General features: G+C 42.8%; 1 protein-coding gene across 1 annotated transcript in view; it reads left to right on the top strand.

Moving 5' to 3' along the window:
* LOC121538925 (mitogen-activated protein kinase-binding protein 1) overlaps positions 1–21,686 on the top strand; it is a 75,759-nt gene that overhangs the window by 2,066 nt on the left and 52,007 nt on the right. Inside the window, exon 2 of the mRNA XM_041847086.2 lies at positions 10,568–10,659. Coding sequence (XP_041703020.2) covers positions 10,568–10,659 — 92 coding nt within the window. The remainder of the gene's footprint in view (positions 1–10,567; positions 10,660–21,686) is intronic.

Below are 21,686 nucleotides of genomic sequence, written 5' to 3'. Positions count from 1 at the left end.
AACATTGGCAGTAAAATGGCCTTACTGAAGAGCTCAGTGACTTTCAACGTGGCAGCGTCATAGGATGCCAACTTTCCAACAAGTCAGTTTGTCAAATTTCTGCCCTTCCAGAGCTGCCCCGGTCTACTGTAAGTGCTGTTATTGGGAACTGGAAACGTCTAGGAGCAACAACAGCTCAGCCGCGAAGTGGTAGGCCACACAAGCTCACAGAATGGGACCGCCGAATACTGAAGAGCATGGCGCGTAGAAATCGTCTTTCCTTGGTTGCAACACTCAATACCGAGTTCTAAACTGCCTCTGGAAGCAATGTCAGCACAAGAACTGTTCATAGAGAACTTCATGAAATGGGTTTCCATGGCCAAGCAGCTGCACACAAGCCAAAGATCACCATGCGCAATGATAAGCGTCGGCTGGAATGGTGTAAAGCTCGACGCCATTGGACTCTGGAGCAGTGGAAACGCGTTGTTTCGAGTGACGCGTCACCATCTGTCAGTCCGACAGACTAATCTGGGTTTGGCGGATGCCAGGAGAACTCTACCATAGTGCCAACTGTAAAGTTTGGTGAAGGAGGAATAATGGTCTGGCGCTGTTTTTCATGGTTCGGGCTAGGCCCCTTAGTTCGAGGGAAGAGAAATCTTAACGCTACAGCATACAATGACTTTCTAGACGATTCTGTGCTTCCAACTTTGTGGCAACAGTTTGGGGTAGGCCCTTTCCTGTTACCACATTACAATGCCCCCGTGCACAAAGCGAGGTCCATACAGAAATGATTTGTCGAGATCGGTGTGGAAGGACTTGACTGCCCTGACCTCAACCCCATTGAACACCTTTGGGATGAATTGGAACGCCGACTGCGAGCCAGGCCTAATAGCCCAACATCAGTGCCCGACCTCACTAATGCTCTTGTGGCTGAATTGTAGCAAGTCCCCGCAGCAACATCTAGTGGAAAGCCTTCCCAGAAGAGTGGAGGCTGTTATAGCAGCAAAAGGGGGACCAACTCCATGTTAATGCCTATGATTTTGGAATTAGATGTTCTATGAGCAGATGTCCACATACTTTTGATAATGTGTAGGGCTGTGGCGGTCACGAAATTTCGTCAGCCGGTGATTGTCAAGAAAGTAACTGTCGGTCTCACGGTAATTGACCGGTAATTAACTAACACATTTAGCATCTCCTGGCTTCCACACACAGCCTACAAGCCACTGATGCAGGCCTTTGGAACATCTACGTTTAAAAAAAGTCAAATAAATCCATGTAATATAGCCAACACCTTCACAATAAATCCATTATTTATTTTAGACAGGTTTAAAGAAACATGATATGAAGAAAAGTCTTCAGTAGTAGTCTATTTCAGAAGAACAGAATAGCATACTCTGAGTTGTCCTTATGTTAGGTCCTGATCTGGCTATGCCATATGGCTGTGGGCTATAATAATATATAATATGCCATTTAGCAGATGCTTTTATCCAAAGCGACTTACAGTCGTGCGTGCATACATTTTTGTGTATGGGTGGTCCCGGGGATCGAACCCACTACCTTGGCGTTACAAGCGCCGTGCTCTACCTGCTGAGCTACAGAGGACCACGGCTACACTAGTTCATTTAGCAGACAAGATTTGGTTAGAATTCCGTGGCATTATTTTATATTATTTTACTGTATGATGAATACAATTGAACAAAGCTGAATAAAATAGAAAGGATATTTTCACCAAACAATTTGAGGGAGTTCACACATGCGGCTATTCTGTGTTGAGCAGTTAACAAAGAAATAGGTTCTCATACAGTGGCTTGCGAAAGTATTCACCCCCCTTGGCATTTTTCCTATTTTGTTGCCTTACAACCTGGGATTATAATGGATTTTTGGGGGTTTTGAATCATTTGATTTACACAACATGCCTACCACTTTGAAGATGCAAAATATTTTTTCTTGTGAAACAAACAAGAAATAAGACAACAAGAAAACAGAACTTGAGCGTGCATAACTATTCACCCCCCCAAAGTCAATACTTTGTAGAGCCACCTTTTGCAGCAATTACAGCTGCAAGTCTCTTGGGGTATGTCTCTATAAGCTTGGCACATCTAGCCACTAGGATTTTTGTCCATTCTTCAAGGCAAAACTGCTCCAGCTCCTTCAAGTTGGATGGGTTCCGCCGGTGTACAGCAATCTTTAAGTCATACCACATATTCTCAATTGGATTGAGGTCTGGGCTTTGACTAGGCCATTCCAAGACATTTAAATGTTTCCCCTTAAACCACTCGAGTGTTGCTTTAGCAGTATGCTTAGGGTCATTGTCCTGCTGGAAGGTGACCTCCATCCCAGTCTCAAATCTCTGGAAGACTGAAACAGGTTTCCCTCAAGAATTTCCCTGTATTTAGCGCCATCCATCATTCTTTCAATTCTGACCAGTTTCCCAGTCCCTGCCGATGGAAAAACTTCCCCACAGCATGATGCTGCCACCACCATGCTTCACTGTGGGGATGGTGTTCTCTGGGTGATGAGAGGTGTTGGGTTTGCGCCAGACATAGCGTTTTCCTTGATGGCCAAAAGCTCAATTTTAGTCTCATCTGACCAGAGTACTTTCTTCCATATGTTTGCTTATTTTTTTCTTTAAGCAATGGCTTTTTTTCTGGCCACACTTCCGTAAAGCCCAGCTCTGTGGCGTGTATGACTTAAAGTGGTCCTATGGACAGATACTCCAATCTCCGCTGTGAAGCTTTGCAGCTCCTTCAGGGTTATCTTTGGTCTCTTTTTTGCCTCTGATTAATGCCCTCCTTGCCTGGTCCGTGAGTTTTGGTGGGCGGTCCTCTCTTGTCAGGTTTGTTGTGGTGCCATATTCTTTAAATTTTTAAATAATGGATTTATTGGTGCTCCGTTGGATGTTCAAAGTTTCTGATATTCTTTTATAACCCAACCCTGAACTGTACTTCTCTTTCTCAACTCCACAACTTTGTCCCTGACCTGTTTGGAGAGCTCCTTGGTCTTCATGGTGCCGCTTGCTTGGTGGTGCCCCTTACTTAGCGGTGTTGCAGACTCTGGGGCCTTTCAGAACAGCTGTATATACAGTGGGGGAAAAAAAGTATTTAGTCAGCCACCAATTGTGCAAGTTCTCCCACTTAAAAATATGAGAGAGGCCTTTAATATTCATCATAGTCAACTATGACAGACAAAATTAGATTTTTTTTCTCCAGAAAATCACATTGTAGGATTTTTTATGAATTTATTTGCAAATTATGGTGGAAAATAAGTATTTGGTCACCTACAAACAAGCAAGATTTCTGGCTCTCACAGACCTGTAACTTCTTCTTTAAGAGGCTCCTCTGTCCTCCACTGCTACCTGTATTAATGGCACCTGTTTGAACTTGTTATCCGTATAAAAGACACCTGTCCACAACCTCAAACAGTCACACTCCAAACTCCACTATGGCCAAGACCAAAGAGCTGTCAAAGGACACCAGAAACAAAATTGTAGACCTGCACCAGGCTGGGAAGACTGAATCTGCAATAGGTAAGCAGCTTGGTTTGAAGAAATCAACTGTGGGAGCAATTATTAGGAAATGGAAGACATACAAGACCACTGATAATCTCCCTCGATCTGGGGCTCCACGCAAGATCTCACCCCGTGGGGTCAAAATGATCACAAGAACGGTGAGAAAAAATCCCAGAACCACACGGGACCTAGTGAATGACCTGCAGAGAGCTGGGACCAAAGTAACAAAGCCTACCATCAGTAACACACTACGCCACCAGGGACTCAAATCCTGCAGTGCTAGATGTGTCCCCCTGCTTAAGCCAGTACATGTCCAGGCCCGTCTGAAGTTTGCTAGAGCGCATTTGGATGATCCAGAAGAGGATTGGGAGAATGTCATATGGTCAGATGAAACCAAAATATAACTTTTTGGTAAAAACTCAACTCGTCGTGTTTGGAGGACAAAGAATGCTGAGTTGCATCCAAAGAACACCATACCTACTGTGAAGCATGGGGTGGAAACATCATGCTTTGGGGCTGTTTTTCTGCAAAGGGACCAGGACGACTGATCCGTGTAAAGGAAAGAATGAATGGGGCCATGTATCGTGAGATTTTGAGTGAAAACCTCCTTCCATCAGCAAGGGCATTGAAGATGAAACGTGGCTGGGTCTTTCAGCATGACAATGATCCCAAACAACCCGCCCGGGCAACGAAGGAGTGGCTTCGTAAGAAGCATTTCAAGGTTCTGGAGTGGCCTAGCCAGTCTCCAGATCTCAACCCCATAGAAAATCTTTGGAGGGAGTTGAAAGTCCGTGTTGCCCAGCGACAGCCCCAAAACATCACTGCTTTAGAGGAGATCTGCATGGAGGAATGGGCCAAAATACCAGCAACAGTGTGTGAAAACCTTGTGAAGACTTACAGAAAACGTTTGACCTGTGTCATTGCCAACAAAGGGTATATCACAAAGTACTGAGAAACTTTTGTTATTGACCAAATACTTATTTTCCACCATCATTTGCAAATAAATTCATAAAAAATCCTACAATGTGATTTTCTGGAAAAAAAAATCTCATTTTGTCTGTCATAGTTGACTATGATGAATATTAAACATCCCCACCGTCAAACATGGAGGTGGAAACATTATGCTTTGGGGGTGTTTTTCTGCTAAGGGGACAGGACAACTTCACCGCATCAAAGGGACGATGGACGGGGCCATGTACCATAAAATCTTGGGTGAGAACCTCCTTCCCTCAGCCAGGGCATTGAAAATGGGTCGTGGATGGGTATTCCAGCATGACAATGACCCAAAACACACGGCCAAGGCAACAAAAGAGTGGCTCAAGAAGAAGCACATTAAGGTCCTGGAGTGGCCTAGCCAGTCTCCAGACCTTAATCCCATAGAAAATCTGTGGAGGGAGCTGAAGGTTCGAGTTGCCAAATGTCAGCCTCGAAACCTTAATGACTTGGAGAAGATCTGCAAAGAGGAGTGGAACAAAATCCCTCCTGAGATGTGTGCAAACCTGGTGGCCAACTACAAGAAAAGTCTGACCTCTGTGATTGCCAACAAGGGTTTTGCCACCAAGTACTAAGTCCTGTTTTGCAGAGGGGTCAAATACTTATTTCCCTCATTAAAATGCAAATCAATTTATAACATTTTTGACATGCATTTTTCTGGATTTTTTTGTTGTTATCCTGTCTCTCACTGTTCAAATAAACCTACCATTAAAATGATAGACTGATCATGTCTTTGTCAGTGTGCAAACGTACAAAATCAGCAGGGGATCAAATACTTTTTTTCCTCACTGTATACAGTGGGAAGAACAAGTATTTGATACACTGCCGACTTTGCAGGTTTTCCTACTTACAAAGCATGTAGAGGTCTGTAATTTTTATCATAGGTACACTTCAACTTTGAAAGACGGAATCTAAAACAAAAATCCAGAAAATCACATTGTATGATTTTTAAGTAATTAATTTGCATTTTATTACATGACATAAGTATTTGATCACCTACCAACCAGTAAGAATTCCAGCTCTCACAGACCTGTTATTTTTTGTTTAAGAAGCCCTCCTGTTCTCCACTCATTACCTGTATTAACTGCACCTGTTTGAACTCGTTACCTGTATAAAAGACACCTGTCCACACACTCAATCAAACAGACTCCAACCTCTCCACCATGGCCAAGACCAGAGAGCTGTGTAAGGACATCAGGGATAAAATTGTAGACTTGCACAAGGCTGGGATGGGCTACAGGACAATAGGCAAGCAGCTTGGTGAGAAGGCAACAACTGTTGGCGCAATTATTAGAAAATGGAAGAAGTTCAAGATGACGGTCAATCATCCTCGGTCTGGGGCTCCATGCAAGATCTCACCTCGTGGGGCATCAATGATCATGAGGAAGGTGAGGGATCAGCCCAGAACTACATGGCAGGACCTGGTCAATGACCTGAAGAGAGCTGGGACCACAGTCTCAAAGAAAACCATTAGTAACACACTACGCCGTCATGGATTAAAATCCTGCAGCGCACGCAAGGTCCCCCTGCTCAAGCCAGCGCATGTCCAGGCCCGTCTGAAGTTTGCCAATGACCATCTGGATGATCCAGAGGAGGAATGGGAGAAGGTCATGTGGTCTGATGAGACAAAAATAGAGCATTTTGGTCTAAACTCCACTCGCCGTGTTTGGAGGAAGAAGAAGGATGAGTACAACCCCAAGAACACCATCCCAACCGTGAAGCATGGAGGTGGAAACATCATTCTTTTGGGATGCTTTTCTGCAAAGGGGACAGGACGACTGCACCGTATTGAGGGGAGGATGGATGGGGCCATGTATCGCGAGATCTTGGCCAACAACCTCCGTCCCTCGGTAAGAGCATTGAAGATGGGTTGTGGCTGGATCTTCCAGCATGACAACGACCCGAAACACACAGCCAGGGCAACTAAGGAGTGGCTCCGTAAGAAGCATCTCAAGGTCCTGGAGTGGCCTAGCCAGTCTCCAGACCTGAACCCAATAGAAAATCTTTGGAGGGAGCTGAAAGTCTGTATTGCCCAGCGACAGCCCCGAAACCTGAAGGATCTGGAGAAGGTCTGTATGGAGGAGTGGGCCAAAATCCCTGCTGCAGTGTGTGCAAACCTGGTTAAGACCTACAGGAAACATATGACCTCTGTAATTGCAAACAAAGGTTTCTGTACCAGATATTAAGTTCTGCTTTTCTGATGCGTCAAATACTTATGTCATGCAATAAAATGCAAATTAATTACTTAAAAATCATACAATGTGATTTTCTGGATTTTTGTTTTAGATTCTGTCTCTCACAGTTGAAGTGTACCTATGATAAAAAATTACAGACCTCTACATGTTTTGTAAGTAGGAAAATCTGCAAAATCGGCAGTGTATCAAATACTTGTTCTCCCCACTGTATGTAGATATTTTTTGCTACTGCTCGACTAAAGAAATATTGGTCGACCAACAGCCTATCGACGAAACAATCAACCAGTCGACTCAATGGGGTCAGCCCTAGATTAGCTATTTAACAGCCTTGTTTAGCAGTCTTATGGCTTGGGGGTAGACGCTTTCCAGGGTCCTGTAGGTTCCAGACTTGGTGTACTGGTATCGCTTGCTGTGCGGTAGCAGAGAGATCAGTCTATGGCTTGGGTGGCTGGAGTCATTGACAATTTTTTTCGGCCTTCCTCTGACACTGCCTGGTATAGAGGTCGTGGATGGCAGGGAGCTTGGCCCCAGTGATGTACTGGGCCGTACTCACCACCCTCTTTAGCACCTTTCAGTCGGGTGCCTTGCAGTTGCTGTACCAAGCGGTGATGCAGCCAGTCAAGATGCTCTCAATGGTTCAGCTGTAGAACATTTTGAGGATCTGAGGGTCCATGTCAAATCTTTTCGCCCTTCAGCAAACTTGATTGTGTTTTTGTCGTGCGTGGCCATGCAGTCGTGGGTGAACAGGGAGTTTGTGTCCCGCTCTTTGAAAGCGGCAGCTCTAGCCTTAAGCTCAGTGTGGATGTTGCCTGTAATCCATGGCTTCTGGTTGTGGTATGTACGTACGGTCACTGTAGAGACGACGTCGTCGATGCACTTATTAATGAAGCCGGTGACTGATGTGGTAAACTCCTCAAAGTTATCAGATGAATCCCAGAACATTTTCCAGTCTGTGCTAGCGAAACAGTCCTGTAGCTTAGCATCCGCTTCATCGGACCACTTCCGTATTGAGCGTGTCACTGGTACTTCCTATTTGAGTTTTTGCTTTTAAGGTGATAGGAGTGGAACCCGGTGTGGTCGTCTGCTGCAATAGTCCATTCGTGACAAGGACCGATGAGTTGTGTGTTCCGAGATGCCGTTCTGCACACCACTGTTGTACTGCACTGTTATTTGCCTGTTTGTGGCCCGCCTGTTAGCTTGCATGATTCTTGCCATTCTCCCTCGACCTCTCATCAACAAACTGTTTTCGCCCACAGGACAGCCGCAGTCTTTTTTGGTTTGTCACACCATTCTCGGTAAACCCTAGACACTGTCGTGCGTGAAAAACCCAGGTGGTCGGCCGTTTCTGAGATACTGGAATCGGCGCGCCTGGCACCGACTATTATACCATGCTCAAAGTCACTTAGGTCCCTCGTTTTGCCCATTCTTCTAACATTCAATTCAAACGTAACTGAATGCCTTGATGCCTGTCTGCCTGCTTTATATAGCAAGCCATGTGACTCACTGTCTGTAGGAGCGAACCATTTTCGTGAACGGGATGGTGTACCTAAGAAACTGGCCGCTGAGTGTAAATATCGTTTTTTAAACATAGAAAGTATTACTCTGCAAATTCTGTCATTCTGTTAGTCCCATTGCTTTATTAAGTAGCCCTAGTATCCATGACTGTTGCTCCTAGTGGGTTTTAAGAGGTGTTTCTGTGCACTGAAGAGAAGAGAGCTCCCTGGCACACTTACAGCAGAGACAAACCAGACGTAAACACTAGGTTACTACTGCTGTATTAGCCTGATATTATGTAGCATAGCAGGGGAAAGCTGAGACTATATCTTCACAACATTAGGTTTAGTCTACTATCAGAGATTGTCTTAAGATGTTTTTTAGGCTATATGAAAATGAAGTTATGCTACTTCTTCCTATTGTTTGTATTTAGTTTTGCTTAATGATATATAATAATGTGAGTCATCATTAGTCTTGCTGTGGTTGTTTATTATTGAAGTGAGCTTCATTCATTTGATGTCAATCTGCCTTTGTTTTCTTAGGATGTAGGCTAATAAGAGGTGATTGCAAACTTTTGCAGACATAGCCTAGTAGCCTAGAGTGAAGCACTCTGGAGTAGGGAGTCAGACAAAGGAATAGGCCGCTTTTATTTGAGAATGAGAGAAGTAAGGAGTGGGTATTCTTGTTATCCTGGGGCTGATTTATTTCTAAGGCAGTGAGTGCAGCTCTAGAAGATTATTGTACTCACTGTATGCAGCCTTGAGCCTATAGTAGCATTAGTGGATGGATCCCAAATGACACCCTTTTCCCTCACATAGTGCACTTATTTTGACCAGTTCATAGATCTTTGATCGATAGATCCCCAGTCCTTAACGATTACAAGCATACCCTTAACATAATGCAGCCACCACTGTGCTTGAAAATATGGGTTGTGGTACTCAATAATGTGTTGTATTGGATTTGCCCCAAACATATCACTTTGTATTTAGGACAAAAAATTAATTGCTTTGCCACATTCTTTACAGTATTACTTTAGTGCCTTGTTGCAAACAGTATGTTTTGGAATATTTGTATTCTGTACAGGCAAGTGTTGCACGATATACCGGTACCACGGTAATATTAAGGTACCAAAACATCATGATACTTATGATAACATTTTAGAATACAAAAGTACAGTTTCAGATGATACTACCAAATGTTTCGTCCCTACCGATCTAAAGAACCCTCTGACGCCTGTTTATAAAATTCAGTTAAATTAGTTAAGCAACAGCAGCTAGTCTCTTGTATGCGCTGGTCCAATAATGTCCACTTTACTTTCATGCGCATAGCACGTGTGGCACCAGTAATCAGCCAGCCGCATCCCCTTCCAGACGTCACTCACTTCTATCCGTCCACGCTTCCTGCTCCCCTATTAATCCATCAGTTTTTAAAATATAATTTAGCCGTGATAGCGAGCGGGGATGCAGACCCTGATCAGTCTTCTGTTGTTACATTTGTACTTTTGGTACATTGGAGCAGCGCACAGAGTGAGCAAAGTTGATACATTGACCTGATATAACCAAGAGCACAGGCCAGGCTGAGAAGGCTTTGGAAGTTCGCTGTCACGCAGCAGTGCCAGAGAGAGAGAAAAAACAGCTTCGCGACAGGCATGCGTACTTTATAGCAAAGAAAACGGCTTGTCTCCAGCTCAAATGGTTAAGAAAATATGACCCATACAACCGGAGCGACCTTATTTTGTTCCTGTGCGATTTCATGCGCATTTGATATAATTTCACAAACCATGTCGCGGGCCGTTTTAAACTAATACCGGGCGGCTAATTATTGGTTTGATAACAAACAACGTCGTTCAGTCATGTCACCTAGCTAGCTAACAACCTGGTAACTGGACAGTAGGTCTAGGAAAATTTGATTGGCACTGGAAGAAAGGAAAAGGGTCTGCTACTAATGAGATGTGCTTCAAAGGTAGGATTCATATAGGCCTAATGTAAGCCTAAACTCTATCAAAAAAATATATATTTCAGGTACTCCTAACATACTGTTTGGTGCCTAACGTTTTTAAAGTTGGGAACAGTGTGTGTATGTTTGTGGGATAGAGTGGTACTGTTATGTGTGCTTATGTGAGAGGGGGAGACAGAGAGAGTGTGTGAAGGAGGGTGTGTGTGTTACAACTGAAGAGTAATGAAGGTTTCATGCAGTGTTTTCCCCATACTGCCATGCAAATCATTATGCATGTAACTGAGTGTACAAAACATTAGGAACACCTGCTTTCATTTGGCAACATACCACACATTTGGCCTGTAGTTTATGTGTGTTAATTATTTAACAACATGGTGTAATGTCATGTGTGTGCCCATTTTATTGTAAAAATATAATAAGCTCTGCATTATTTATTTTTTAGGTGACATTGGAGAAGGTGCTGGGGATCACAGCATTTGGGAACCGTGCTTTGGCCTGCGACCCTCGCTCTGGACTAGTGGCCTACCCAGCTGGGTGAGTGACCCGGCGAACACCCGTTACACACCCAACAACTGCACCTAATTTGTGGAGAAATCCACAGAAATATGTGACAATGAATGAGTAGTAGTACAGTAAATAGGTTTACTGTGTATGCCTAGTCCTGCACCTTGTTTAACTTCCCACATCTTGTCATTCTGCTACTTGTTTATTCAACTTCAATGCAATGTTTGCTTGCTTCTCTTTTGATTCATTCCATGTCAGTTCAGCAAGCCATGACACCCACCATATCAGATAGTTTTGAAATTGTTTCTGTAGTTAGAAACATAAGATTGGCATTCCTGAAACATTATTTTCTTAAACTTACATTTTATCTCTGAGAAATTAAGCTAATATTAATTGCATCGATTGCATTTTAATTTATAGGATTCAGATGATATTCAGTAAATATAGTACCCAACATCCGATTTGGACCAAACGTCTTCCTACAAATGAGTAAGAAATTATGAATCGCAAAATAAATTCTGAAGCCACCCCATGCCAACCCCACCCCAACAACCAGTATACAGTATCAGTTCTCTGTTTGACAATTAGTGTGAAGCTGCGGCTTGCAGTATAGCTTCTCCATACTATGTAATGTATTCCCTGTGAATCTGGTGTTTTTTTTTTCCTGTTAAAATAAATTAGTCATTGAAGTCACTTGCATTATTTACCATCAAGTAGTGTGAAAGTACCAGATTTTGACCACTAGATTCCGCTGTTCCTGCTATACCGCCACACTCTTTTATACATTTAGCTGGTTTCTTGTGTTTATTAAATAGATCACAACATTTCCTTTGCAACTTTGTAGAAAACCAGTAGATTTGGCTCATGATGAAAATTAATTTGGGGGGTCATCCTCACAATTCAAGCCAGTCCATGAAAATAAACCAGTTTGTCCTTCTTTATGCTTAATCAGGGTCCAGGAAACGGACCCTTTGTGTGTGGTTTATTCCCTTCAAAGAAAGGTCTGGATTAGTTACTCAGGGTTTTTTTCTGCATATAAAAGTATTGGGCAGGCCGCCTAAGTGTTTTTTTTCAGGCTGTCTATGTCCAAACAGTAAAAAATTAATATACACTGAACAGAAATATAAAAGCAAGATGTAAAGTGTTGGTCCCATGTTTCATGAGCTGAAATAAATGATCCCAGAAATTATCCACGTACACAAAAGCTTATTTATCTCAAATTTGGTGCACATATTTGTTTACGTCCCTGTTAGTGAGCATTTCTCCTTTGCCAAGATAAGACATCCACCTGACAGGTGTGGCATATCAAGAAGTTGATTAATCAGCTTGATCATTAAGCAGGTGCACCTTGTGCTCGGGACAATAAAAGGCCACTCTAAACTGTGCAGTTGTGTTACACAACACAATGCCACAGATGTTGCAAGTTTTGAGGGAGCGTGCAATTGGCATGCTGACTGCAGGAATGTCTACCAGAGCAGTTGCCAGACAATTTAATTTTCATTTCTCTACCATAAACTGCCTCCAACGCCATTTTAAAGAATTTGGCAGTAAGTCCAACCAGCCTCAACCACAGACCACGTGCATGGCGTCATGTGGGCGAGCGGTTTGCTGATGTCAACATTGTGAACAGAGTGCCCCATGGTGGCAGTGGGGTTATGGTATGGGCAGGCATAACCTACGGACAATGAACACAATTGCATTTTATCGATGGCAATTTGAATGCGCAGAGATACCGTGACGAGATCCTGAGGCCCATTGTCGTGCCATTCATCCTCCGCCATCACCTCATGTTTGAGCATGAAAATGTAAACAATTCCTGAAAGCTGAAAATGTCCCAGTTCTTTCATGGCCTGCATACTTACCAGACATGTCACCCATTGAGCATGTTTGGGATGCTCTGGATCAACGTGTACAACAGCGTGTTCCAGTTCCCGGCAATATCCAGCAACTTCGCACAGCCATTGAAGAGGAGTGGGACAACATTCCACAGGCCACAATCGCATAGAGTTGATCAGGCTGTTGAAGGAGATGTGTCGTGCCGCATGAGGCAAATGGTGGTCACACCAAACACTGACTGATTTTCTGATCCACGCCCCTACCTTTTTTTTAAGGGATCTGTGACCAACAGTTGATAATCTGTATTCCCAGTCATGTGAAATCAATAGATTAGGGCCTAATTAATTTATTTCAATTGACTGATTTTCTTACAGAACTGTAACTCAGTAAAGTCTTTGAAATAGTTGCACGTTGCGTTTATATTTCAATTCAGTGTACTGTGTGTGTGTGTATATATATGCATACATACATACATACGTACATACAGTGCCTTGCAAAAGTATTCATCCCCCTTGGTGTTTTTACTATTTTGTTGCATTGCAACCTGTAATTTAAATTGATTTTTATTTGGATTTCATGTAATGGACATACACAAAATAGTCCAAATTGGTGAAGTGTAATGAAAAAAATTCAATAACGGAAAAGTGGTGCGTGCATATTTATTCACCCCCTTTGCTATGAAGCCCCTAAATATGATCTGGTGCAACCAATTACCTTCAGAAGTCACACAATTAGTTAAATAAAGTCCACCTGTGTGCCACATGATCTCAGTGTATATATATATATATACACCTGTTCTGAAAGGCCCCAGAGTCTGCAACACCACTAAGCAAGTGGCACCACCAAGCAAGCGACACCATGAAGACCAAGGAGCTCTCCAAACAGGTCAGGGACAAAGTTGTGGAAAATAAAAAATATCAGAAACTTTGAACATCCCACGGAGAACCATTAAATCCATTATTTAACAAATGGAAAGAATATGGCACCACAACAAACCTGCCAAGAGAGGGCCGCCCACCAAAACTCACGGACCAGGCAAGGAGGGCATTAATCAGAGGCAAAAAAGAGACAGAAGATAACCCTGAAGGACCTAAAAAGCTCCACAGTGGATATTAGAGTATCTGTCCATAGGACCACTAAGTCGTACACTCCACAGAGCTGGGCTTTACAGAAGAGTGGCCAGAAAAAAGCCATTGCTTAAAGAAAAAAATAAGCAAACACGTTTGGTGTTCGTCAAAAGACATGTGGGAGACTCCCCAAACATATGGAAGAAGGTATTCCGGTCAGATGAGACTAAAATTGAGCTTTTTGGCCATCAAGGAAAATGCTATGTCTGGCGCAAACCCAACACCTCTCATCACCGCGAGAACACCATCCCCACAGTGAAGCATGGTGGTGGCAGCATCATGCTGTGGGGAAGTTTTTCATCGTCAGGGACTGGGAAACTGGACATAATTGAAGGAATGATGGATGGCGCTAAATACAGGGAAATTCTTGAGGGAAACCTGTTTCAGTCTTCCAGAGAGACTGGGACGGAGGTTCACCTTCCAGCAGGACAATGACCCTAAGCATACTGCTAAAGCAATACTCGAGTGGTTTAAGGGGAAACATTTAAATGTCTTGGAATTTCCTAGTGAAAGCCCAGACCTCAATCAATTGAGAATATGTGGTATGACTTAAAGATTGCTGTACAACAGCGGAACCCATCCAACTTGAAGGAGCTGGGGCAGTTTTGCCTTGAAGAATGGACAAAAATCCCAGTGGCTAGATGTGCCAAGCTTATAGATACATACCCCAAGAGACTTGCAGCTGTAAATGCTGCAAAAGGTGGCTCTACAAAGTATTTACTTTGGGGGGGGGGTGAATATATATTTTGCATCTTCAAAGTGGTAGGCATGTTGTGTAAATCAAATGATACAAATTCCAGTTTAAAAGGCAACAAAACAGGAAAAATTACAAAGGAATGAATACTTTCGCAAGCCAATGTAAGTACGTACGCACACAGTGCATTCAGAAAATATTCAGACCCCTTGACTTTAAAAAAACCAAAAGTTATGTTACAACCTTATTTTTAAATGGATTAAATAGTTTTTTCCCCCTCATCAGTCTACACACAATAAATCTTACATTTACGTCATTTAGCAGACACTCTTATCCAGAGCGACTTACAGTTAGTGAGTGCATACATTTTTATTTTTTATACTGGAATCGAACCCACAACCCTGGCGTTGCAAATGCCATGCTCTACCAACTGAGCTACATCCCTGCCGGCCATTCCCTCCCCTACCCTGGACGACGCTGGGCCAATTGTGCGCCGCCCCATGGGTCTCCCGGTCGCGGCCGGCTACGACAGAGCCTGGATTCGAACAAGGATCTCTAGTGGCACAGCTAGCGCTGCGATGCAGTGCCTTAGACCACTGCGCCACTCTGGAGTCTTCTTAGGTATGACGCTACAAGCTTGGCACACCAGTATTTGAGGAGTTTCTCCCTTTCTTCTCTGCAGATCATCTCAAGCTCTGTCAGGTTGGATTGGGAGCGTCGCTGCACAGCTATTTTCAGGTCTCTCCAGAGATGTTAGATCGGGTTCAAGTCCGGGCTCTGGCTGGGCCACTCAAGGCACGAGACTTGTCCCAAGGGCTAGCGTGAAGGAACATCCCAGTGTGTCCTCCCGCTTTGAAAACATCCCCACACATGATGGTGTCACCACCATGCTTCACCGTAGCTATGGTGCCAGCTTTCCTCCAGACATGACGCTTGGCATTCAGGCAAAAGAGTTGAATCTTGGTTTCATCAGACCAGATAATCTTGTTTCTCATTGTCTGGGAGTCTTTAGGTGCCTTTTGGCAAACTCCAAGCGGGCTGTCATGTGCCTTTTACTGAGGAGTGGCTTCTGTCTGGCCACTCTACCATAAAGGCCTGATTGGGGGACTGCTGCAGATATGGTTGTCCTTCTGGAAGGTTCTCCCATCACCACAGAGCAACTCTGAAGCTCTGAGTGATTATCTGGTTTTTGGTCACCTCCCTGACCAAGGCTCTTCTCTCCCGACTGCTCAGTTTGGCCGGAAGGCCAGGTCTAGGAAGAGTATTGGTGGTTCCAAACTTCTTCCAATTAAGAATGATGGAGGCCACTGTGTTCTTGGGGACCTTCAATGCTGCAGAAATGTTTAGGTACCCTTCCCCAGATCTGTGCTTCGACACAATCCTGTCTTGGACCTGTACGGACAATTCCTTCGACCTCATGGCTTGGTTTTTGCTCTGACATGCACTGTCAACTGTGGGACCTTATATAGACAGGTGTGTGCCTTTCCAAATCATGTCCAATCAATTGAATTTACCACAGGTGGACTCCAATCAAGTTGTAGAAACATCTTAAGGATGATTAATGGAAACAGGATGCACCTGAGCTCAATTTCGAGTCTCATAGCAAAGGGTCTGAATATTTATGTAACTAAGGTATAAAAAAAAGTATATATTATAAATGTGCAAACATTTCTAAAAACCTGTTTCCGCTTTGTCATTGTGGGATATTGTGTGTAGAGTTATGAAATATTTGGATTTATTTAATCCATTTTAGAATAAAGCTGTAACGTAACAAAATGTGGAAAAAGTCATGGGGTCTGAATACCGACTCCCGAATGCACTGTATGTATGTATGTATACTCATTCAAGGGTTTTTCTTTATTTTTACTATTTTTTACATTGTAGAAATGACACGTAATCATGTAGTAACCAAAAAAGTGTTGAACAAATCAAAATATATGTTTATATTTGAGATTCTTCAAATAGCCACCGTTTGCCTTGATGACAGCTTTGCACACTGTTGGCATTCTCTCAACCAGCTTCATGAGGTAGTCACCTGGAATGCATTTCAATTAACAGGTGTGCCTTGTTAAATTGTGGAATTTCTTTCCTTCTTAATGCATCAGCCCAGAACTACACAGGAGGATCTTGTTAATGATCACAAGGCATCTGGGACCATAGTCACCAAGAAAACAATTGGTAACACACTACGCCGTGAAGGACTGAAATCCTGCAGCGCCAGCAAGGTCCCCCTGCTCAAGAAAGCACATATACAGGGCCGTCTGAAGTTTGCCAATGAACATCTGAATGATTCAGAGGAGAACTGGGTGAAAGTGTTGTGGTCAGATGAGACCAAAATCGAGCTCTTTGGCATCAACTCAACTCGCCGTGCTTGGAGGAGGAGGAGGAATGCTGCCTATGACCCCAAGAACACCATCCCCCCCGTCAAACATGGAGGTGGAAACATTATGCTTTGGGGGTGATTTTCTGCTAAGGGGACAGGACAACTTCACCGCATCAAAGGGGATGATGGACGGGGCCATGTACCGTCAAATCTTGGGTGAGAACCTCCTTCCCTCAGCCAGGGCATTGAAAATGGGTCGTGGATGGGTATTCCAGCGTGACAATGACCCAAAACACATGGCCAAGTCAACAAAGGAGTGGCTCAAGAAGAAGCACATTAAGGTCCTGGAGTGGCCTAGCCAGTCTCCAGACCTTAATCCCATAGAACATTTGTGGAGGGAGCTGAAGGTTAGAGTTGCCTAACATCAGCCTTGAAACCTTAATGACTTGGAGAAGATCTGCGAAGAGGAGTGGGACAAAATCCCTCCTGAGATGTGTGCAAACCTGGTGGCCAACTACAATAAACTTCTGACCTCTGTGATTGCCAACAAGGGTTTTGCCATCAAGTACTAAGTCATGTTTTGCAGAGGGGTCAAAATGCAAATCAATTTATAAAATTTTTGACATGCGTTTTTCTGGATTTTTGTTGTTGTCATTCTGTCTCTCACTGTTCAAATATACCTACCATTAAAATTATAGACTGATCATGTCTTTGTTAGTGGGCAAACATACAAAACCAGCAGGGGATCAAATACTTTTTTTCCCTCACTGTAGCGGTTTGTCAGGACCTTCATGAAATGGGTTTCCATGGCCAAACCTCCGCACACAAGCCTAAGATCTGCACAGACCTGCACAGAGCCCTGACCTCAACCCCATCGAACACCTTTGGGATGAATTGGAACGCCGACTGCGAGCCAGGCCTAATCGCCCAACATCAGTGCCCGACCTCCCTAATGCTCTTGTGGCTGAATGGAAGCAAGTCCCCGCAGCAATTTTCTAATATCTAGTGGAAAGCCTTCCCAGAAGAGTGGAGGCTGTTATAGCAGCAAAGGGGGGACCACCTCCATATTAATGCCCATGATTATGGAATGAGATGTTCGACGGGCAGGTGTCCACGGGGGGCCAGTATGAAAATGTATGCACTCACTAACTGTGTCTCTCTGGATAAGAGCATCTGCTAAATGACTAAAATGAAAAGTGTGTGTGTGTGTGTGTGTGTGTGTGTAAAATAATAATTTTCAGGATGGATAAACTTTTCAGTGTAAACCTAAATAACTGAAACCAGATATAAAATATAATGGCTATATAATTTTTAAATAAGATCATCTTTGAGAACTACAAATCACTAAAATTAAAGCTAGACAGTCATGGCATGGTGCCCCCATTGATTTTGTTATAATGTTTGAGTCACTCAGATGGTGTAAGCCATGGCAAAATGTGTAGAATTGCAGGAAATTAGCTAACAAAAAAAATTCTCTGCCACATGTCAATGTGTAGAATTGCAAGAAATGAGCTTTAAAACAGCTACATTTTGTCACTGGCCGACATGAGGGCTTCTAAACTGTTCAGTTGGTGATTGCATCATTGGCCATGCCCCCGCCACGCCCACCACATAAGCCCCATTTTGAGTTACTGTTAGACCATTCCTGGTGAACAAGCAAACTATTAGGCTACAGCAGTTCTAATGGTTTCAATGTTATGGTCTTCAATGGTAAAAGTCCCAAACACACACTGTATAGTATTTTGCAATTGGTGTTGTTGGGTTTAATGGTACATGTCACTAATCACAATACATATAGAGCTGTTTCCTGATAATGTTATTGAAAAACCATAAGACTGACATGCAATTCATTATTTTATTAGGGTTGTCACAACATTTTAGACCCTAGCCCATTTCTCCATCAAAGTTTTGGGCTTGTAGGATAAGTTTTCATATGAAGATCGCGTAGCAGTAGCCCTCTCGGAGAGTTTGGTTGAAGCATTAGGTTGCTAAGAGAAGTCAAACTGAATTGCTTTCAAGGAGGACTGGCTTGAATTGAGGATGACCACAATTTATTTTCATAATGAGCCAAATCTATTGGTTTAGAACCCAAAGTTGCAAAGGAAATGTGGTGATCTATTTAGTGAACACAAGAGACCAGGAAAATGGATAAGAATGTGGCGTTATAGCAAGAACAGTGGCATCTAGTGGTCAAAACCTGTTACTTTCACAGGACTTTATGGTAAATAATGCAAGCGACTTTAATTACTAATTTCTCAGAACAGTGGGGAAAAACCATCACCAGATTCACAGGGAATACATTACATATGGAGAAGCTATACTTCAAGCCACAGCTTCATACTGCTTTTCAAACAGAGAACTGATACTGTATACTGGTTGTTGGGGTGGGATTGGTGTGGGGGTCCATGGGTGGCTTTTGATTTTTTTGGGGGGGACTCCTTTAACGCAGACGCTGGGAGATGAGAAGCAAGTACAGGGTGAGGGTTTAATAATAAATAAATAGAACAAAACAAGAACCGTTTCTGGACATGAGAAACATAACATCAATGCTGACTGAGGAATGAACCTGAGGGAGTGACAGATATAGGGGAGGTAATCAATGACGTGATGGAGTCCAGGTGAGTCCCATAATTAAGCGCAAGTGCTCATAACGATGGTGGCAGGTGTGTGTAATGATGAGTGAACTGGTGACCTAGAGCAGCGGAGAGGGGGAGCGGGAGTAGACGTGACAATTCCTCATGTCTTACTCATTGGTAGGAAGAAGTTTGGTCCAAATCAGATTTTGGGTACTATATTTCTTGAACATTATCTGAATCTTATAAATGAAAATGGCCAATTTGGGCGCAATCAATTAGCTTAATTTCTCAGAAATAAAATTATATTTAAACAAAATAATGTTTCAGGAATACTAAACGTATCTGTTAATAACTTCAGAAACAATTTCAGAACAATCTGAGAAGGTGGATGTCGAAATCCACTTTTTTGTGCTTTTTCAGGTGGAACGACCATTTTGCCATTGCTTGAATGAAAAGTCCTTGTAGAAAAATGTGAAGCATATGAGTGGAGCCCATGTGGGATCTGTCCAGTACAGAACTGGCTAGATAGACTGAGGCAGAACACCATTGAGCTTGGAATTTAATACAGTTCAGAACTCTAGACGATTTAGTGAGTTAGTGGAGTGCGAAAGGTGGAGAGATGGAGGAAAGTCATTTCTCAGCAGTGATAAGCAACTGTGTGTATTGTATTCATCAGGGGAAAGATATCTTGCGGTATATGAACACAGAAGAGCTGTGTCATGAGGAGCCGTTTTAGTCACAAAGCTCGAGACCTTCTGGGAAAGTACTCGCTACAAGGTTTGAGAGGCAGTATGCCATTCAGGGTACTGCTATACCTGAGATTTTAGCCATGGTTCAAATATTCAGTAGACCGCTTGATGCTTTCCTTCTATTACTATAGTCACACTGTAGTGTATCACTTGAATAACATGTAATGTAATTTTCCTCCAAAGGGGCTAAATCTTCAGGGATGATAGGCCCTAAATTGCGTTAGCTAGACCTTTAACTCAGTTCAGTATCCCCGTCCGAGGTTTCTCTGCAATACTACAGATCTTGTAATTGTCAACTAAATTGCTGAGTAGGCCCATGTGCAGCCAACTGCCAACAACAGCGGCTATTGCTCCATATAGTGCCTCCAGCCTTGAAAGTGCTGTGTAGACTTAAGTAGATTTAGAACATTTGTTTGCCCTCTCAGAACCCTCTCCAAGGGTTCTGGTGTTGTTCATTAGGTGCAAAATCTAATGAAATACAGAAATATTTCTTTTACATAAGTATTCACACCCCTGAATCGATTCATGTTAGAATCACCTTTGGCAGCGATTACAGCCTCAAATCCTTCTGGGTAAGTCTCTAAGGCTATGTGCACCTGGATTGTACAATATTTGCCCATTATTATTTTCAAAATCCTTCACGCGTAGTCAAATTGATTGTTGACCATTGCTAGACAACCCTTTTCAAGTCTAGCTATAGATTTTCAAAAATATTTAAGTCAAAACTGTAACTTTCTACTCAGGAACATTCACTGTCTTCTTGGTAAGCAACTCCAGTGTAGATTTGGCCTTGTGTTTTAGGTTGTTGTCCTGCTGATCTCCCAGACTGGTGGAAAGCAGACAGAACCAAGTTTTCCTCTAGGATTTTGCCTGGGCTTAGCTCCATTTTGTTTGTTTTTTTATCCTGAAAAACTCCTCAGTCCTTAACGATTACAAGCATACCCATAACATGATGCAGCCACCACTATGCTTGAAAATATGGAGAGTAGTACTCAGTAATGTGTTGTATTAGATTTACCTCAAACATAACAGTTTTTATTCAGGACAAAAATGTAATTGCTTTGCCACATTTTTTGCAGTATTACTTTAGTGTCTTGTTGCAAACAGGATGCATGTTTTGGAATATTTGTATTCTGTACAAGCTTCCTTATTTTCACTCTGTCAATTAGGTTAGTATTGTGGAGTAACTACAATGTTGTTGATCCATCTTCAGTTTTCTCCTATTACAGCCGCTAAACTCTGTAACTATTTTAAAGTCACTATTGATCTCATAGTGAAATCCCTGAGCGGTTTCCTTCCTCTCCGGCAACTGAGTTAGGAAGAACGCCTGTCTTTGTAGTGACTGGGTGTATAGATACAGTTGAAGTCGGAAGTTTACATACACTTAGGTTGGAGTCATTTAAAACTTGTTTTTCAACCACTCCACAAATTTCTTGTTAACAAACTATAGTTTTGGCAAGTCGGTTAGGACATTTACTTTGTGCATGACACAAGTAATTTTTCTAACAGTTGTTTACAGACAGATTATTTCACTTATAAGTCACTGTATCACAATTCCAGTGGGTCAGAAGTTTACATACACTAAGTTGACTGTGTCTTTAAACAGCTTGGAAAATTCCAGAAAATGATGTCATGGCTTTAGAAGTGTCTGATAGGCTAATTGACATCATTTGAGTCAATTGGAGGTGTACCTGTGGATGTATTTCAAGGCCTACCTTCAAACTCAGTGCCTCTTTGATTGACATCATGGGA

The sequence above is a fragment of the Coregonus clupeaformis genome, chromosome 25 (genome assembly GCF_020615455.1).
Source record: "Coregonus clupeaformis isolate EN_2021a chromosome 25, ASM2061545v1, whole genome shotgun sequence".
NCBI lineage: Eukaryota > Metazoa > Chordata > Actinopteri > Salmoniformes > Salmonidae > Coregonus > Coregonus clupeaformis.
This window is presented reverse-complemented; position numbering and strand designations above follow the sequence as displayed.